The 18,315-nt window shown below is 39.4% G+C and overlaps 1 protein-coding gene across 1 annotated transcript; it reads left to right on the top strand.

Annotated features, from left to right (window-relative positions):
- Window positions 1-12,863: 12,863 nt before the first annotated feature.
- Window positions 12,864-16,257, top strand: LOC125486604 (insulin-like growth factor 2 mRNA-binding protein 3-B). Its single transcript, XM_048614785.1, has 4 exons — window positions 12,864-13,051; window positions 13,151-13,344; window positions 14,560-14,620; window positions 15,049-16,257. Exons 2-4 carry the CDS (start codon window positions 13,170-13,172, stop codon window positions 15,149-15,151), a joined length of 339 nt encoding a protein of 112 aa, XP_048470742.1. The 5' UTR covers window positions 12,864-13,051; window positions 13,151-13,169; the 3' UTR covers window positions 15,152-16,257.
- The last annotated feature ends 2,058 nt before the right edge of the window (window positions 16,258-18,315 follow it).

The following is an 18,315-nucleotide window of genomic DNA, read 5'->3' as shown; positions in this document are numbered from 1 at the left end:
ATATGTATAAGTGAGTAATACAGTAGCATGGGAAAAGTCATGTGAAGAATGAATGAATGTTGTAGACCATTTAGATAAAATTGTTTCTATTTTGTACATGTTTTTAAAACTTGACATTTACTCTGGATCTAATAAGAAAAAAGTTACATCAAAAATCTTTAATTTGGCATCCCAAATCCAACATTTATTGTCATCAGAAGATGTGACCATGTATGTTTGATGCTTAGAACTCAAACTTTCAGTGTTAATGTTATCTGTCACCATCACACCATGTGACATAATGTGACCATTGACTTCTTTTGGAGAAAAAGTAATGTCTGTTTCTTTACCTGTATGTACTGATGTTCTGTAAACATGAAGATCAGATGAATTTGTAGGCATGTTTTGTTCTATAGTACATTAAAATTTTGGCTCAAGAAATCCTCTTATTCAAGCTAACCTAGTCAATAAGAGGCTGCGGCTTAGGACATCTGGAAAGAATGATTTTGTTTATGAATGATTGAAGTGTATAATTGTTATTAATATAGTTTCTTGCCTTATTTAAATAACTTTTTTGTGCTGTGCTATGAACAGATTCTTTACCAAAATTCCATTTTGTTTCTTCCTCAATCGTGGTTTGAAAGCATTTGGGTATCTCAATGTTTTGTAAAACTAAAGCTGAAATTGTAAATTATGTAGAGCATACAGCTGTGACTCCATGGTGCCTTAATTGCACAATAATCTATATTTAACAATATAAATATGCTGACCCATTTAGTAGTTGGATACCTGTTTGGAGACTAGGTGAGGTCATGATTAAGCTCACCCATGATTATTTTAGGATAAACTGCCCAAGGAAAATGAGAGAACATGGACAAAGAATGGGATGGCCCCTTGTATGCGATTGTGGACCAACATGAGTCGATTTCTCCTGGATGAAAATTGAGTGACTGCCCCTGATGCAATTTATTGTTACAAATTACATTTGGATTAAAAGATCAAGCTCTGCCAGCTACTGTCATCATACACTGGCAAACTTCCTCCAACGTTCAATGGAAACCTTATTCTAAAGTTCTGAAGAATTCTACCATACACAACTGACTTAAATGGAGCTGGATCCAGATGGAGTAATTCCTTACTTTTCCATGAAACTACTATACATTTACTTGAGTTTTAAGCTCTATGTTCATTTACACTGGGCAATGCACAGCTAACATGGACTATATGGTGGAAAAAAACTTAAGGGGGTCTGATCCTTCATGTGCTGCTAATAATCTATTGCAGGGTATACTATTCAGAAAGCATTATGGTTAAAATGTGACTCATTTGAGACAATGGACAGACAATTGATAAGATGAGATAAAATTGGAAATTCAGTTTGTCATTATATCCATCAGTAATAGGAAATTAGTAAAATAGACAGCAACAAACCAGTTTGTTATTTGGGGGCTGAAAGTAGGGGTTGGAATCTGTCCAAATACAATAATCAGGGCACAAAGTATTGAGCCACGGAGAGAGACAACATCATAATGAGGAAATGACTGGAGGTAACACCTCAATTTTACATTATATAATTTCATAAATTGTAGTGAAGGCCATTTTGAAACTTTACCATTTAATGAGTTCTCTATGACCAGTGTTTCATGTATCATGTTTTAAAACTAGGTGATGGAAAAGTAACCAACTGAGTGTTCTATTAATTTTGAGCAGATAATTACTTAATAGGTTTACTTGCATTTAAATATTTGGTGTATGAACCTATTCTGATTAATTTAAGGTGGCCCTTGATTCACTTTACATGTTTGGGTCATTTCTTTTTCTCTGAAGCATGCAATGTTGAGGAATGGCTTCTGTTTGTAAGAAGTGTCCTGATGTGGTGACAGATGAAGCATTTCACAGCCAATGAAGTACTTTTGAAATTGAGTCACAGTTTCAATTGAAGAAATGTTACAAGTGATTGTGCACAAGGTCCCACAAACAATTAGATAAATGTTTGTGGTGATGTGAATTACAAATAATGGCCAGGATGCCTGACATTGCTGCATTGTCAAGCTACACGATATGATGATTCTGGATTGAGGCTACTGCCCTGATTTTATTCAGCAAGAATGCTAACTGAGCCACTGTCAGGGACACCAGAAAATATACATATAAAAACACGTTTTAAAATATTTTCTGGGTGTTGCAAAGCTATAGTGGCTTGTTAAGCTATTTGAGGGTATTTGAGTCAACCATTTTCTGTGGACCTAGAGTCATGTGTATGCCAGACCAGGTAAGAATAACTGATTTCCTTCCAGACAATAATGGCCAAATTGTTGAGACAATTTGAACTACCTCATTGGTTCATCCCAATGCTGTGGTATGATTTGAACCTATGTCCATGAACATTCTTGATCCAGAGCTCAAGTTAATCTAGTGATTAGTGTTTAGTTATCCTCTAATGAAATAATTGGATTTTTTTTATTCAACTTCATCATTGTAGCTCAATAGAACATTTAGATCAATGTACAAACTAAGAAATATTGTGAATTGGCTCACTTGGAATCCTAGTGAATAAAGCACCGGTGTACCTCTAAAGCATCTGGGCCAGGAAGTATCAAGCTTGACCCGTGTCAGCTGAGTTCTTTGACCTGTTCGGTAGTGATCGGAACACTATAGTTATCCTCTCATGCTGAGCAGAGTAGAAGGTATCAGCCTGGCTTTTTGCTGTTGACCGTAATCTACAATTTTATGTTCATGAACAGAAACCAATTAAGTGTCTAGTAAGATTGAGGATCAAATGGAGCTTTGCTACTTTCCAGGATCAAGTAGGACAAAAGTAACAGTAAATTCTTCAGCCTTTGCAGTGCACTGTTTTACCAAGGTGGGGGATGGGCGGTGGTGGTAAGGACTGTCAAAGCTAACACAAATGAAACAGTTGAGAGGAAGTTGATGTGGGCTGTTGCATGAGTTTGTTCTATAGATTCACTATCTAGACTCTCAAATGTTTGGTGATCTAGTGAAGAAGTGCTAATGCCTGTGGAAGGGAATGCTATGCAAGTAGTACTTTGGGGGGGGGGGGGGGGGAGTGGGCAGAGAAGGGGATGGTTTTAATTCATTACATTTCTCATTCATGCATTTGTAGGTGTGTGGGTATTCAACTAACCCTTTTTAAGTTTCTATTCTGAAGGTCTTGACTTGATCTTGGACATGGTTTGAGAATCTACTTGTGCTACTGTAATTTGCTGTATGCACTGTATTGAAGAATGGCTGTGACGTCTTAAAACAGTTCACCATGGCAAGCTTCCATGCTGAATCTTTTTCTTTGGCCAGGTGTCATCAGACCATGGGCTGACTGGTTTCTTTTTCCTCTAAGCCAGAGGGAGAAACACCAAATGTAACGGTACAACAGCTGAACAATTTATAGCAAAGCAATAATTCAGTCTGGAATTCTTGATTCATCTGTCTCAGTAATGCAGGTTCTCATTATCAAACAAGCCAATGACTGAGTAATGTGATTTCAACTGTAAAATTTATTTGTTAGGCAGCAAGGACCTCATGTAACTCAGCAAGCAATCAACATCTTCAGAAGAAAATTTAATAATATGAAACATTGCAACAACAAAGGGGTTAAATTAGTAATTAAATGACTAATTAACTTATAATTAGTGACTCCAGCCTCCTTTCCACCAATGTAGGAATAGCGTGTGAAATTTGGGTTTGCAAAAAGTAATGGTTTAAGAGTGAAAGGTACTCTTATGGAAGTAGCTCTTATAATAGCTGAGCTTTTGGACGTTGCTACTCTGACCCCTGCAACCTCTGTCTTTTTGGTGCCGATGTTTTTGCTGTTGAAAACGTTCACAAAGAATCCTATGGGGTGACGTGGCCTCCTGCTTACTTAGCTAATGTTCCTCATTAGCCTGTGGTCGTTCCATTCTCTACACTTTACTGTACCACCAAAGATGCATCACTTATTTCTCTGTCGCTTTATTGTAGTATTATTGCTACCAGTGGTGATAGGTTCTGTGTCTTCAGTGTTTCATTATATAAACTAATTTGACCAGCTCAGTCAGCACGTGAGAATAGCTGCCTCCTGTTTCATCCGGGTTTGCATAACTACATCGATGAGAATCCTTTAATATACTTGAGGCATTTTTAGATTCGTTCCTCTTGTCATAGCTGAGTTGGTGTCCATAGCTTTTGAGAAACGGCAATTTGCGTGAGTATGGAACGCACAGAAAGGATCCCTGGGATCGCACATAAAGTGAAGAGCACCACCTTGCCTTATTGCAGTATGTAGTAATTCTAGCTTTTTTTAAATTCAAAATTGCATCTAAAAAGGGTCTGACGTTCCGTGTTCCAGTGGCTGTGCAGGAGGGCAGTGCAAGTAATCATTAAAACTAGACAGTACCGCAATTTGACCATTCGGCCCAGCTGGTCTTCACGAGCCTCCTGTCGTCTGCCTTGCCTCAGCGTCATAGCCACCTCTCTCCTGTGTACTTCCTGAAATTGGAAGAAACTGTATTTGGTTAATTTTATGGAAAGATCACTCTGTTGCCACTGGCGTTATTTCTGCGTACCTTTAAGCTCTAGGAGCTTCAAGTGGGGCTCAAGGAGCCATTTATATGAAACACTGAATTCCCAGACCAGGAATAACAGTTAAAAGTTAAATAGCTTGAAAGGGTGAGGATTGAAGTATGTAGTGTACAATGCTATAGAACTAAACTCGCCTAATAAAACTAAGAATATGAGACCATTCAGCCCAAAAAGTCTGTTTACCTATAATGCCGTACAACGCCGAATATATACTGAGAACTCTTATCTGTGCTCCTAAAGGCTGAGAATTAGCTGGTCCATCCACGAGATCTAAAAGTAGAAGCAGATTATTCACCCCATGGAATGTGTTCCACCATTAAAGGGCATCATGGCTAATCTGATAATCTTCAACGCCATTTTCCTATCTTTTCCTCATAACCCTTGTTTCCCTTACTGATTAAAATATCTTAGCCCTGAATATACTTGAGATCTCAACTTCAACAGCCCTCTGTCGTGAAGAATTCCACAAATCACAGGGTTGTGAACACAGCCCAGTCCATTACACAAACCAATCTTCTATCCATTGATTCCAACTACACTTCTCGCTGCCTTGGAAAGGCAGCCAACATCTTCAAAGACCTCTCCCACCCTGTTTATAATCTGCTCTGTTAGGCAGAAGGTACAAAAGCTTAAACACACGTACCAACAGGTTCAAGAACAGCTTCTTCCTGGCTGTTATTAGACTTCTGAATGGACCTCTCAAATTGCAAATCTAATGTTGATCTTTTTGTGCACCACCTCTGCAGCCGTAACTTTGTATTCCTCACTCTGTTCAATAATTCTATGATCTTTTTGTTATGACCTGCCTGTACTGTATGCAAAACAAAACTTTTCACTGTATCTAGTTACATGTGACAATAATAAATCAAATCCCCTGAGAGAAAAAAAAATCCTCCTCATTTCTGTCTTAAATAGGTGACTCCTTATTCTGAGGTTATACTCTCTGGTCCTAGCTCTCCCACAAGAGGAAACAACCTTTCCGCATCTGCCCTGTCAAGTCCCCTTAGAATCTTATATGTTTCTAACGTTGCCTTTCATTCTTCTAAATTCCAATGGGTACAAGCCCAACCTAATCAACCTCTCCTCATAAAACAGACCCTCCATACCAGGAACCTTTTCCAGGCCGTCTCCAGTGTCAGTATAGCTTTCTTTAGAAAGGGGACGCAAAATTGTTCACAGTATTCCAGGTGTGGTCTGACTAGTGTGTTTATTTTTTTTTAGCAAAGCCTTTATTTTTATAGTTTATTCTGTTTGAAATAAAGGCCAACATTTCCCTTCCTTATTACAATTGAGTTTGTATGCTCTTTGTGATTAAAACATCAGGATCCCAAAGTCCTCTGTGCTGTGGTTTTCTGCAGTCTTTATTTAAATATTCAACTTTTTTTTCTATCAAGGTGCATAACTTGACATTTTCCTATATTACATTCCATTATATAATCAATTTTCTTCTGATCAGTAAAATCTGTCTGATTTTTCTGATTTCTGTTCGAAGCTGAACCATTATAATTTGGTAGGAAGAATCAAAAGGCAAACTGTTGAACTGGAAAGTACATTGTACAGCACAGAGGGATCCGGACGTTCTTGTGGTGAAACACAAAAAAAGTTAGAACGCAGGTGCAGCAAATAATTAGGGCAAATACTTTGGCCTTTATTGTTTGTGGTTCGGTATTTAAAAATGGAAACTCTTACTATAACAATATAAGATGTTGGTGAGGCTGCACCTGTAGTATTGTGTACTGTTTTGGTCTCATATCTAAGAGGATACACTGATGCTGGAGGCTGTTTAAGAGAGATTCATGAGGCAGATGCCTAGGATGAAGCGGTTGACTGATCAAGAACAGCCAGTTTAGACTAAAATAAAATAAAGAACTCCAGATGCTGGAGACCTGAAACAATGACCAAAATTCCTGGAGACACTCAGCAGGTTTGGCAACATACGTGGATAGAAAAACGGAATTAAAAGTTTGGAAGCCAGTGTCCCTTTGTCAGAACACTTTTTTGTAAACAGGTTAGGCCTTTATTCACTAGAGCTTAGAAGAATGAGGGTGATCTTGTTGAAACATTCAAGATTCTGATAGATCTTGATACGGTAGGTTGAGAAGATGTTTGCCATCGTGGGGAATATCGAAATAGGGAACACAGTTACAGAATAAGGGAGCAATTGTTTAAAACTGAAGTGCAAAGGAATTTCTTCTCGGATGATAGCGAATGTCTGGAATTTTCTATCCCATAGAGTCGTGGAGGTTAGATCTCTAAAGATATTTAGAGGAAGTAGATAGATTTTGGGAATAGCCAGGAGTTGAAGGCTAAACGAAGTTGGTACAAAAAAAATGAAGCGCGGGGCAGATCAGCCATTATCTTTTAGAAGAGCGAGGCAGGCTTGAGGGGCCGAATGGCCTACTGCTCCTATATTGTATTAGTTTCGGAGTTAATATAGTAGGAACGAGCCCGGGTTTTGACCCTGAATGCTGTTGAGACACTCTCCGAACTCCTCTAATTATGAATTGAATTCAAAACCAAGTTTAACTTCCAAAAATGGAATAATTGGACCTTCGCTACCTGTGTCCCGTGGCAACTTCAAAATCCTACTAAACAAAACCTGCTCCTGATAGCTGAGAGGACTGGTACTGAAAGAAACCGTCAATACCTTCCCAAGCTGGGGGTGGGGAGACGGGAGGGCATGAATAAATCGATGTAAAAAGCGTTGTGTTGTGCTATGGCAAGATACCTTTGTTAAAAGCAAACTGCTGAGGACGCTGGGAATCTAAAAAGAAAACAAAGTGCAGGAGAAACTCAGCAGATCTGGGAGCATCAGCGGAGAGAGCATCAGAGACTTCGAATCCAAAGACTCTTCTTTGGAAAACCAAAAAAACTCTGCTGTGATTAATACCTCAGGCTGTCCAATTTCTATCCTCATTCACACTTCTTACATCGCAAAACTGAATTTTGCTTAAAAGTTAATGTTTTTTAAGTGATGTTTTTGGTTTGCAATGGATTAAACATAAACGAGGTTCTTTTCTTGAATGTGTGATGTCCTCCGCGACGTTTTTTTTTAATCATACATCCTACACCTTGCTTAATATCCAGAGCTCTGAATAACCCATTCAATGTTTATTGGATTTAGTTTGAAAAGGACGGTCTGTTCCACATTGGCATCAACACAAACTGTGACTTTACTTCAGAGTCTGGGTTCAAAGAAGATGTAACGATTCATATAAAGATAGATTTATATTTTAAGTAAACCAACCGTATAGCCATGAGGTAGCAGAATTAACCTAGGAGTTGACTGAATCTTGGGATTAGTGAGACAAAGTCTTGTATGTCATTTTCACAGTCTCACGGCATCCTAGAACGCTTTACTATCGGTGAAGGTATAATCGCTGCTGTAGCAAAAACGACAGTAAAATCGCGCACAGCAAGCTCCCATAAGGAACAACATGAGCAAGTACTTATTTAACTGGTCAGATGTCTACTAGCGTTTAAACACTATATATCTGTTCTTGAAATGAACTTAACAAAAGTCAATATCCCTTTGTGGTTTTTTGACATCTGTTGGTGTTTCTTTCTAATATTTTAATTTTGACTTCGAACAATCATTTTAAACAAAAGTTTTCCATTGACAGGTTTGTGGTCACTGAATTCCATCCTTTTGTCTAGATTTCTGAGTCTAGTTTCTTCTAAGGCGATTCATTAAAACGTTACCAGTTAATTAGTTAGAAGTCAAAGAAGTTTCCAAAGTTCAGGTGCATGGTCTCCGAGTGAGATCTTTAGTCCAAAGACAATCTGGGGTAGAATTACTCTGGGGAATTTACGAAGCGATCATCAACCGAGTGATCTGAGCAAGCCCTTCTCATTGCTTACGCATAATATTCCTCTCATACATGCCTATTCTAACGAAATGATTCCGAATTCCGATTCGAAGCAAATAAAGTTTCTAGAAACAATAACAGAAATTGCTGGCGAAACCTCATCAGGTCTCGCATCATCTATGGAGAGAAATCAGAGTTAACATTTCGAGTCCAGTGACCCTTCTTCAGAACGTGTTTATTTTTTGTAAAGTCTCATGTTCTGTAACTGTATTTTCCAGTGAGGTGCACACTGACGGTTTTATACGTCAAATTGTTAACAAGAATTAAGACTTTCCTCCAAACTAATTTCTAAGTCGGTTTTATTTGGTTCAGTTTAATTAAAACGCAGCTTTGTCTCCAAGTAACAATCAAATTGTTCCGATACTACTCGACATTGACTCCGCGACATCAGTTACTGTACCCCAGCTTCCAAGGTCCCATTCATATAAAAGTTGTGTGGTTAAGCTCATCAGGGAGATGTGTAGATTTAAGGCGAGGATATCATACCTTTTCTCTCCACACCCTTGCTTCCAACTCTGTCCTCCCATCCCTAACATTTATCCTGATTTCTGAAGTTCCCGCAACATTTAACGTGTGAAGTTCTTTCTATTCACTTTTCCAACCTATTGTCTTCATGATCACTAACAGCGCAGAGCGAAACTGTTGATCTCTGCGAGTTTTCAACTCGACCCCCGCCCCCATGACAACTACAAACACACACAAAAAACATGTTTTAACCTAATTGTAACCACAGCACAGTGTGCTCTTCAAGTCCAGATCTCTTTTCACAATGAAACAATCTATGGCTCCCTCACAAGTCAAGCGACGGGAGCCATCATTATTTCATCCCTACGGGTGTAATTACACGATCCAAACATGTGACCACACATTTGGAACGAAACTCAGGCCAAATGTTCGAGTTCACATCCTGCAACAGGTACATGTCGCTGAGTCAATGCCAAGTGGTGTTTTACTCTCGCCGGATAAATTTAGCCAGTCCCCCATCGCCAGAAACTGTGGATCGCGTCTGGGCAAATTTGAACTGGCCGGGGGAATGTGGCGAATATGTCCCTTTGAGACACATCTTTATTTTCCAAATCCATTCATTTAAGGAAGCATTTACAACTTTAAAGCGCCTTTCTCAACATCAAGTCTCTTCAAGGTGGACCAGAGTCAATGACATGACCGGTTCAGGCGTGGTCGCAGTTCTAACATAGTCTAATCGCGCACAGCAAGATCCCACAAACAGCAATGTGGTCTTGGTAGGTCTACCTATTCCAGTGACTGATCTGAACGGTGATTGCGTTAACGTATAAAACGTTCAGCCGGACATTGGTCCGCAAGGTTCTGAAATCAATATTCCTGTTCGGGGGGCGGGGGGTGCGGCGGGGCAGTTAATAATTAGGCTACAATAAAATGCTGCCGACACTCGACAGGCCAACATATTAGAAAAGAAACACAGTTTATTACGGGAGGCTTAGCATTTGAAGCTAGAGGTCAATACATTTTCAGATACAATTAAAAGGAAGGGATCCGGGAGTAATACTAGAAGACAGAGCTGAGGTGACATGATCTTATTCAATAGTAACAGAAAGCCGAGGGGCCGAATGGCCCACTCCCGCTCCCTTGTGACTTCCTTCTTCTCTGGAATAAGCTTCTCCTGGTATTCGATGTTGACAGTTTTGTTTCCAAACACATTAATGAGCAGGACCTGCAAAACACGTTCTTCAGAAATTGCTGGCAAAGCTCAACAGGTCTGGCAGCATCTGTGGAGAGAAATCAGAGTTAACGTTTCGAGTCGAATCACAAAGCTAACTCTGATTACTCTCCACAGATGCCGCCAGACTTGCTGAGCTTTTCCAGCAGTTTTTGGTTTTTTCTCTGATTTACAGCATCCGCAGTTTTTTCGGTTTTTATAAAGATCTATTGGAATCCAACAGTGATCCATACCGACTTCTGGTCTTTGCGCAATTGAGCCATTAAATTGATTTGTGGAGCGTTCTCCGCGTAATCTACTGATAGTTGGAGTGATGCTTCATCTGGCACCTTGTGTTGTTTTTCGTTATTCACAGGGCAGTCAGTAATCCGTGAGGTTGGAATGGGGAGGGTGGGGGGCACGGTACGGTGGGCGGCCACGTTGGACAGGAAGAGGCCGCTCGGTCCCTTGAACGTACTTCTCCTAAAATCAGAGCATGGTTAATCTGGAGCTCAATTCCATCCAGTCATCTCCTCAATCCCTTCCCCTCTTAAAAAAAGGAGAGAATATAAAGATCACTCAGTGTGAGATTATATTTCCCACTTCTCCACACATGTGTAATGAATTGTTGAACATATGGAGCTCTTTTGTTCAATACGAAAAACGGGCAAGTTACAAAATAGCAGCTTGTATATGGAGATTATATACAACTGTGTAATTAACTTGAGAGAACAACGTCCTTAGACAGGTCCTGTGATTTCTCTCTGGAATAAACTTCGCTTGGTATTCGATGTTGACAGTTTTGTTTCCAACCACATTATAGGGCAGTTCTTGTAAAACACGTTCTTCAGCAATTGCTGGAAAAAAAAATACTCAGCAGATCTGGCAGCAGCTATGGAGAGAAGACAGAGTTAAAGCTTTGGGTCCAGTGATCCTTCCTCAGAACTGCTTTGTTTTTTAACGAAACGTTAACTCTGCTTTCTCTCCATAGGTGCTGCCAGACCTGCTGAGCTTTTCCAGCAATTTCTGATTTTGTTTCTGGTTTCCAGCATCCGCAGTACTTTTTTTTGTTTGACGTTCTTCTGGATTCTGGCCTTGGGAATATTGGACACATTTATTGAGTATGTTTGAGACAGAAAAAAACGCGAAAGTTCACGAATGATCTCCCAACGAACTTGCCCTAATATTCCGTCGGAGACTTGCATTCTAAACTGTGTCGTGGACCTCACCCTCAGAGAACATGGGAACGGTTCCAATGTGCAATATTTACCTCGTCCCAACTGGCAGGTGGCGTGGGTGGCTGGAGGGGTTAGGTGGTAATGCGGGGATGGATGTGGGGAGGTGTGGGTGTGGCAGGAAGTTTGGGGTGTGTGGAGGGTGGTTAGAGGGATGGTAGGTTAGCAGCAGAAGTTGGGAGAATAATTTTTAATGGGTACAGCTCTCTTGATAAAGTCATTCAACATCAAAATCTCTCCCATTGAAAGATCTTTTACAGCAATTCCCTCACAGGATGGCAAGAGGCGGTCTTTTCAAACATTGCTGAGTCGGTTCAGCCCCAGGGACTAATATTGCAGCCCCTGCTCTCCGGTGTCTTTATGGTTTGACCCATTGCGACTGTTGTAAGGACTGTAAACTCCTGATCAGAACACCTCTGCAGAAACGCGAACTAGAAGAAATCAATTCTAAAGGTGTGGATTCAGAGCCGCCTGCTCATTTACAAAGTAACGGGGAGTATCAGAACCGATCAGACTCCTTGTCGGAGCTGAAATGAACTCAATCCCGTTCACATCCCGGGGCGATGTGTGGGTTGTTTTTGTTGTTGTATGTGATGAACCAATTAATTCTTAGCTTACCGAGCAACAGTAGATCGAGAATGATTGTAGAGATGAAGGGCACAACACTTCTCATCATATTTAATATACATTAAAACAATCGGTAACATTCGTCTCACTCAGTGTCCTGCCCTGCTGCCCCCTCAAAGAAATAGTTTCAGGATGGGTGGACACTTGGGAACTCACTTGGGTCTTGGTGAGAGTCAGCAATTCGTTCCAATAGAGAGTTTCTGTGAAAATGCACTTCCTGTCGAAGGTCAATGGGTAATTTTCGATATTAATTAATTCTTTTATTTGGAGTTAGAACTGATCGCTCCACTCCTGAAGGAACCTGCGTTGGCTGCAACGGATGGCAGACAGATGGGAACTGAACAGAGAAAAGACAGTGAGAAGTGGCGCAGTGAAATGTCTAACCAGCAACTCTTTCAGCAAAGCTCAAAGTGTTATAAGATTCACAAACCGAGCCCGCCACCCCCCCCACTCTCTCTCTGCCTCCCCACCCTCCCCCAAAGCCTCCTCGACTAAAGAAAACTTTGGCGCCAGATCGCCATAGCTCATTGAGAAAAAAATGTCACCACCCAGGAGATTTTCATTCAAAAAAAATCCCTCCTGAGTAAACATCCTCCTGCATCCGGCGAGAGCTGGGCGCTGTTGCAGTGCTATTGAACAAACCCACGTTATTATGGGACTGGCGTGAAGGGCTCTGCAAGTGGGGGGTGGTGAGGAGAGAGAAGCAGCCAGGGTGATGTTGTGTAGTAAACAAAAGGGATTTTTGTGTGTGTGTCGTGGGGGGGGGGGGGGGGGGTTGGGGGGGAGGTGAAACTGACGCGATCTTCCACGTGAGGGGCCGGCCGTGTGTAACCACGTGGACCTCTCCCAGGCAAATATTTCACTCATTTTTTAAGGTCGATTTTATTTGGAGGCGGTGCCACCAGCAACGTCCTGTGACATTTTCAGTTTGACTCAACGGGGTTTGGGGGTAGCAGATAGACTTTCACAGCCCGCCATACCGTTTCATAACTCCCTGTTTCCGCCTAACACTTTTTCTTTGGCCGTTTTGTGTTTTTCTCTCTCTCTCCTCCCTTTGCAACAACCGTTTACCATTTTAGTTGCTGCTCCTGGTGGGTTTTTTTTGTGTTGTTGTTGGATATATCATTATTTCGAAGGTGCTGTTATAATTTTACACCCTCCCTTCTTTGCTCACCCCCCCAAAAAAACAGAGAAGCCCTAAGAATCACAATGAACAAGCTGTACATCGGGAATCTGAGTGAGAGCGTGACTGTGCCAGAGTTAGAAACTATCTTCAACGACTGGAAGATTCCTTTTTCTGGGCAGTTTCTACTCAAAGCGGGCTATGCCTTTGTAGATTGCCCAGATGAGAGCTGGGCAATGAAAGCGATCGATACCTTATCCGGTAAGCGATTTCAACCGATATCCAAAACGCAGGGGAGAGCTGAAGCTGTCTTGAGAACGCCGTTCACTCGGCGAGATTCTGTGTTCCTACCCAGTTCCTAGCAATGGCCTACCTACCTCCTACTCCTCCAGGCTAGGAAAGGGTTCTGCTCTGGAGAGAGTTGCACTGGTCCCTTTTTAATTTCTGACCAACACGTTAATGATTCGAGCCCTCCACTCCCTCCCCAAAAAGCGTGGCATGTTGATTGTACAGAAAGATAGATAATAGAGATTTTAATATAAAGATAGGGGGTGGGGGTGGGTGGGAAAGACGCGCCAATTCCTCCTGTACGTGAGAGGGGGCTTTATGTTTCTGGAAACCAGCAGGTTCTCTTTTTTTTAGTCAATTACACTCAACACACGCGGCGTTTGACCAAAAAAAAAGGATAAAGGAAGAGTCAGATTGCTATTCCGTCCTTTGGGAAGAAATCGCAGATTAGGAAACCCAGTTGGGTCAGATCTCTGGATCTGCTGCGGGATCTGGTTCCCACCCCCCCTCCTCCCTCCCTCCCTTCCTTTGGATCAGGGTGTCTCTTGGAGAGAATGGTTCGATGCTAGCTAGTCCTTCCCCTTGCTGATAGTAGGCCGTCATTTGCAAGCTCCGTTATAATACCACGTTAGCAGTTTTAATTCTGTCTCTCGTCTCTTCAACACCCCCTCCCCTTCCTCAGGCGACCAGTCCGGGTAACATTTATCCCTCCTTTCCTCTGACTGGCCCCCCAAAACGGCGGCTGTAAGTGAATGCCGGTCGTCCCTAGCTCTCTGAATGATTCCTGAAATTGAATACAGCCTGTGATGGGGGCACACACAGAGCCGAGGTCGGCCATACTGATTGTGAAAATACTATAGGACTGCAAGCGTGCAAATGTCTAGGGCGAAAACCCCCATTCTAACCAGATAAAATATAACTTTCAGGTCCGATATATAACGTATTTCCATGTGTGTTGGATATACATATCAGCAGCCTCATCCTAAAGTTCCTCAGTAACTTACTAAGGAAATTAATTCTCAATTATGCACTACAACAGATTTCAACCCTCACACTCTTTTTAAAAAAAATGACAATCCATCCTGATAATAACAGGGGTTCATTTCACCCAGTGTGTTTGTAAAAGTAGAGATGAAGAAGGCGAAACACTATTTTACTAAATTAAATTCAAATCGAAATTGTTTACAGGTAAAGTGGAACTCCATGGGAGACACATAGAAGTGGAACACTCAGTACCCAAGAGGCAGAGGTATTAGCAATTTCAATACTTGTTTTGGTTTGAATATTTATTTGGCGATATCCTGGAGAGTTGTTATGAAGTGAATTAGTCATTTGTTTCTGGTTGCTGCTTGAAAGTGTGTGTGATTAAAATAAAATAGACGTACAAAGTTGTGAAGCTCTTCAGAGAGGCTATTTTTAAAAAAGCTGTGGTTATACTGTGCTGCAGAATGGAACAGATTTGAAATTAGTTGTTTCCTCAATCTATATGATGTTATTTACAATCTTGAATTGAGGCGAAGTAGTGCAGCAATTGTGGGCAGCAACCCATGGCTGGAACTGCAATGTGTTTTTCAGGAGATTTAAAGCGACGGATGAGAAAATAGGTTCAGTGTCGAGGAGCTGGATCTAGTGATTTTTGTTTTAGCTTTAACGAGCTCTTCCCGCTTTTCTGCTCAGAAATTTAAAAGGTCACGATTTGAGAATGGGGACAGGGTGGACGGTTAGAGATGCACCATTTCCAACACCACCCCCCCCACCTTTGGCTAAACCGCTCAAGTAGATCACGTTTCAAACGCTGAAGCCTTGCTTTGGGTTCAAATCTCATTTGACTGCAAAGCCGATTCCGGGAACGCCTCGACCTACGGGAGAGAGCTTACAAGAAATGAGCTGAGGGGGCAGTGGGGAAATCAACCTTCCGAGTTTCTTTTCCACCCTTTCCATGTTCGCTTTGAATCGCTAAGGGACGCGTTGTCTTGAAACTAAGGATTCTTTGCAACAGAACTGTGCGAATGCGTTGGCATTTTCATGTCCCTATATTGCTCTGTGTGCAATAGTTAACGAATTCTGTTTGATGTGTTTTTCCATGCATGACCTTTTTCAAAACGGGATGCACAATTCCAATAAGAAAGTTTGATTGAGTTCTCATTCAGAAACCAAAGTTTTTGACCCAGAATCTAACGTGATGGCTATTCAGTGTGGAACCTGGCTTGGGTTGCAGACATACCTGTAAAAGTATTTGCTTGTTCTTGCTTTAAAGCATTTGGTGTATGTGTATCTTTGCATAATCTGATAAACTGGATGGTGCCTGTTGTAAAATGTCTATAAGTGCTGGTTCAAAAAATACCATAAAACAAGTTAAGCACTGGATTAGAAACAATAACTTGATATCAATTCATATTATTATCTATTTAAAATGATAGAGTAGAGAGAGCAAGTTATTAGTTCAGTTTAGCTGTAGCTATTGTCCTCCATGTTAGCATTTTAACCAGACAGTTGTACGCTTTGTAACGCAACATCATCTGGTATGTTAGATATAATCCAGGGAGGTTTGTAAATCAAACTATGTCCCCCTCTGTATTTTCAAAAGGCTGAAGATGAAGTTTGAATCAGCCAATTTGAAAGTTTTGAAAAGTAGTTAAAACATTCAGCAAAACATAATTTAAAGTCAATTGTCATGGCTATAATCAATGATTTAAAAAAAATCTGATCAGAACATTAAAAATTTAGTTAAGAACTTTTTGCCTTGCTCTTTATTGATTAACCTGGTTTGGAAGGAATGATGAGTAAACACTAAATATATAGACTGCAAACACAATTTATTGTTTTTACTGCCCAATTTAGTTTAAAAATTCAATAGTTAAAATTCAATTCTTTGGTGGTGGTGAACTACCTACATTCCTTACTGCTTTATTTAAAATATTCTATTATGTTTAAATTTACAAAATTTAAAGACTTTGCATATGAAACCTTAACATTCTGTTTTCCTGAAAGAGATGTAACTATTTTATTTTGTTAAAAAATAAGCACTTGAATTGTTTTTGTGGAAATTTTGCTTGAAATTCTGAAGATCCAAAATGCAATGTTTGTGGTAATATCCATTGGAGTTTTAGCTTTTTCTTAAAAAAAAACTGTGAAAATAGATATAAAATAGATCAATATAGAAATCTAAGTAAAAGTTCAAATGAAATAACATCACTCAATGGAGTATTGTATGTGTGTACTTAAATGGTTGGTTCAATGATCCTATTTACTGAAATGAGAAATTGCTGAAATCCTGAAGGCAGATAAAATACAATTTTATAATGGATTTAGTGAAATTAACTTTGTTGTGTTTACTGTCAATGAGTCATTAGAAAAACGGATATCTTCTTGTATTTCATGAGAACATTTGTAAAACAAAAGTACAAACCTATTGCTTCAAGCGTGTTTTCGATTGTTACAAATGGTTTCAAATAACTTAATAAGAGTTCAGTAATAGAAGTGTAGAAACTGTTTCATTTCATATATATGAACATGTTTAGCATTGATCAAGCATAATTTTACAAAATTTTGTACTAAGTGAATTCTTTTCCTAGGATTTGACTCTTAAGAAACAGTTGTGATGCATTGAATCTAGAGAGATTTTGTTTGGTAAATAAAATGAGTATTACAGTGTTTATCATTCTAATATCCTTTACATTAAGATAAATAAACTGGTAATGGACAGAAAAGTTAATAAAATTCAGCAAACTAAGTTTACACCCTTGCATACATGAACAAAAACAACTTCATGTTTAACTATACAAAAACCTAATAAAAAATAAATGTCACAAACACTTGCAACTCTGTTCACAGTAAAAAAAATGTTGTATTGATTAAAATGCTGGAAAGGTGTTAAAAATACGAATTTCTTGAAATTACTTTCAAAGCATTGACTTCAGAATAGGGAAAACATCATTTAACATTTTGGTTAAAGAATACTTCCGCTCCCATTAATTTATCCTCCCCGTCCCAGAAATTACAGAATCATGCAGGAACTCTGTCAGCATCTGAAAAGGGAAGAGACAGGTTAACATTGATGGTGCTTGAAACATTAATTCGACTATAGCCCATTCAGATACAAAAATAAAGACTCTGTTTCTCTTTAACCACTTTTGTTACAATTACAGAAAGGTAACTTTTCATATCTTTAAATAAGATGAAAATAATAAGTTTAGAGTAATCAATTTCATAATCAAGTTTAGAATAACATTTATAAAAAATGAAATAGTTATTGAAATTTAGGGGAAAGATGTTTAATTTTAAAATAGACTTTGCAAGGAATTAGACTTCATAGGTTATGTTTTAAAATATTTTGCGAAATCAAACAAAAACTTTTTAAAGTAACCATATAACTTTAAGCAATCTGGCACAATTTATCCTAAAGTAAAGTAAAGTAGAAATGGCAGATATATCTTATTGTGTAATGTTTAATTGATATAATTTGTAGATCCTGAAATGACTGTCATACTTAAAATTATGGAGAAACTTTCATTCCAGTTTTGAAATTCAATATTAAAAGAAACAAGGAAATATTACAGCAAAAGACAATTAAACATCAAAATAACCAATGCATTTGCTAGAAGAAAAGGACTATACAATTTACAAAGGAAATGGTTGATGTCTTCATTTGTAATTTCAAGTAGCTTAAGTTTTTTGAATGTTTGGCAAGTTACCATGATTAACACAAATGGATGAAAATAGTTTGAAAAATTCCAGGTTGTTTAGACTGTTGCAATGCTGCAGTTATCAAGACATAGAAAACTTTTTAAAAAAGCAATAAATAATGATTTCATTGATTTACAGAAATGGTTTGATAAGAACTCTATGATTTTATCCAGAATAGCTGAGATAAACGGAGGTCAGGAACAAATTCCACTCCTGATTTATGCTGAGTTGGCTGGTCTCAGCCAGTCGAGTGGAGAG

This window comes from Rhincodon typus, chromosome 30 (assembly GCF_021869965.1).
Source record: "Rhincodon typus isolate 14 chromosome 30, sRhiTyp1.1, whole genome shotgun sequence".
NCBI classification, from domain to species: domain Eukaryota; kingdom Metazoa; phylum Chordata; class Chondrichthyes; order Orectolobiformes; family Rhincodontidae; genus Rhincodon; species Rhincodon typus.
This window is presented reverse-complemented; position numbering and strand designations above follow the sequence as displayed.

Coding starts and splice junctions, on each gene's coding strand:
- LOC125486604 (XM_048614785.1), top strand. CDS start 13,170: ATGAACAAGCTGTACATCGGGAATCTGAGTGAGAGCGTGACTGTGCCA. Junction 13,345..14,559: donor AGCGATCGATACCTTATCCG/GTAAGCGATTTC, acceptor AATTGTTTACAG/GTAAAGTGGAACTCCATGGG. Junction 14,621..15,048: donor TCAGTACCCAAGAGGCAGAG/GTATTAGCAATT, acceptor TTTTCTGCTCAG/AAATTTAAAAGGTCACGATT.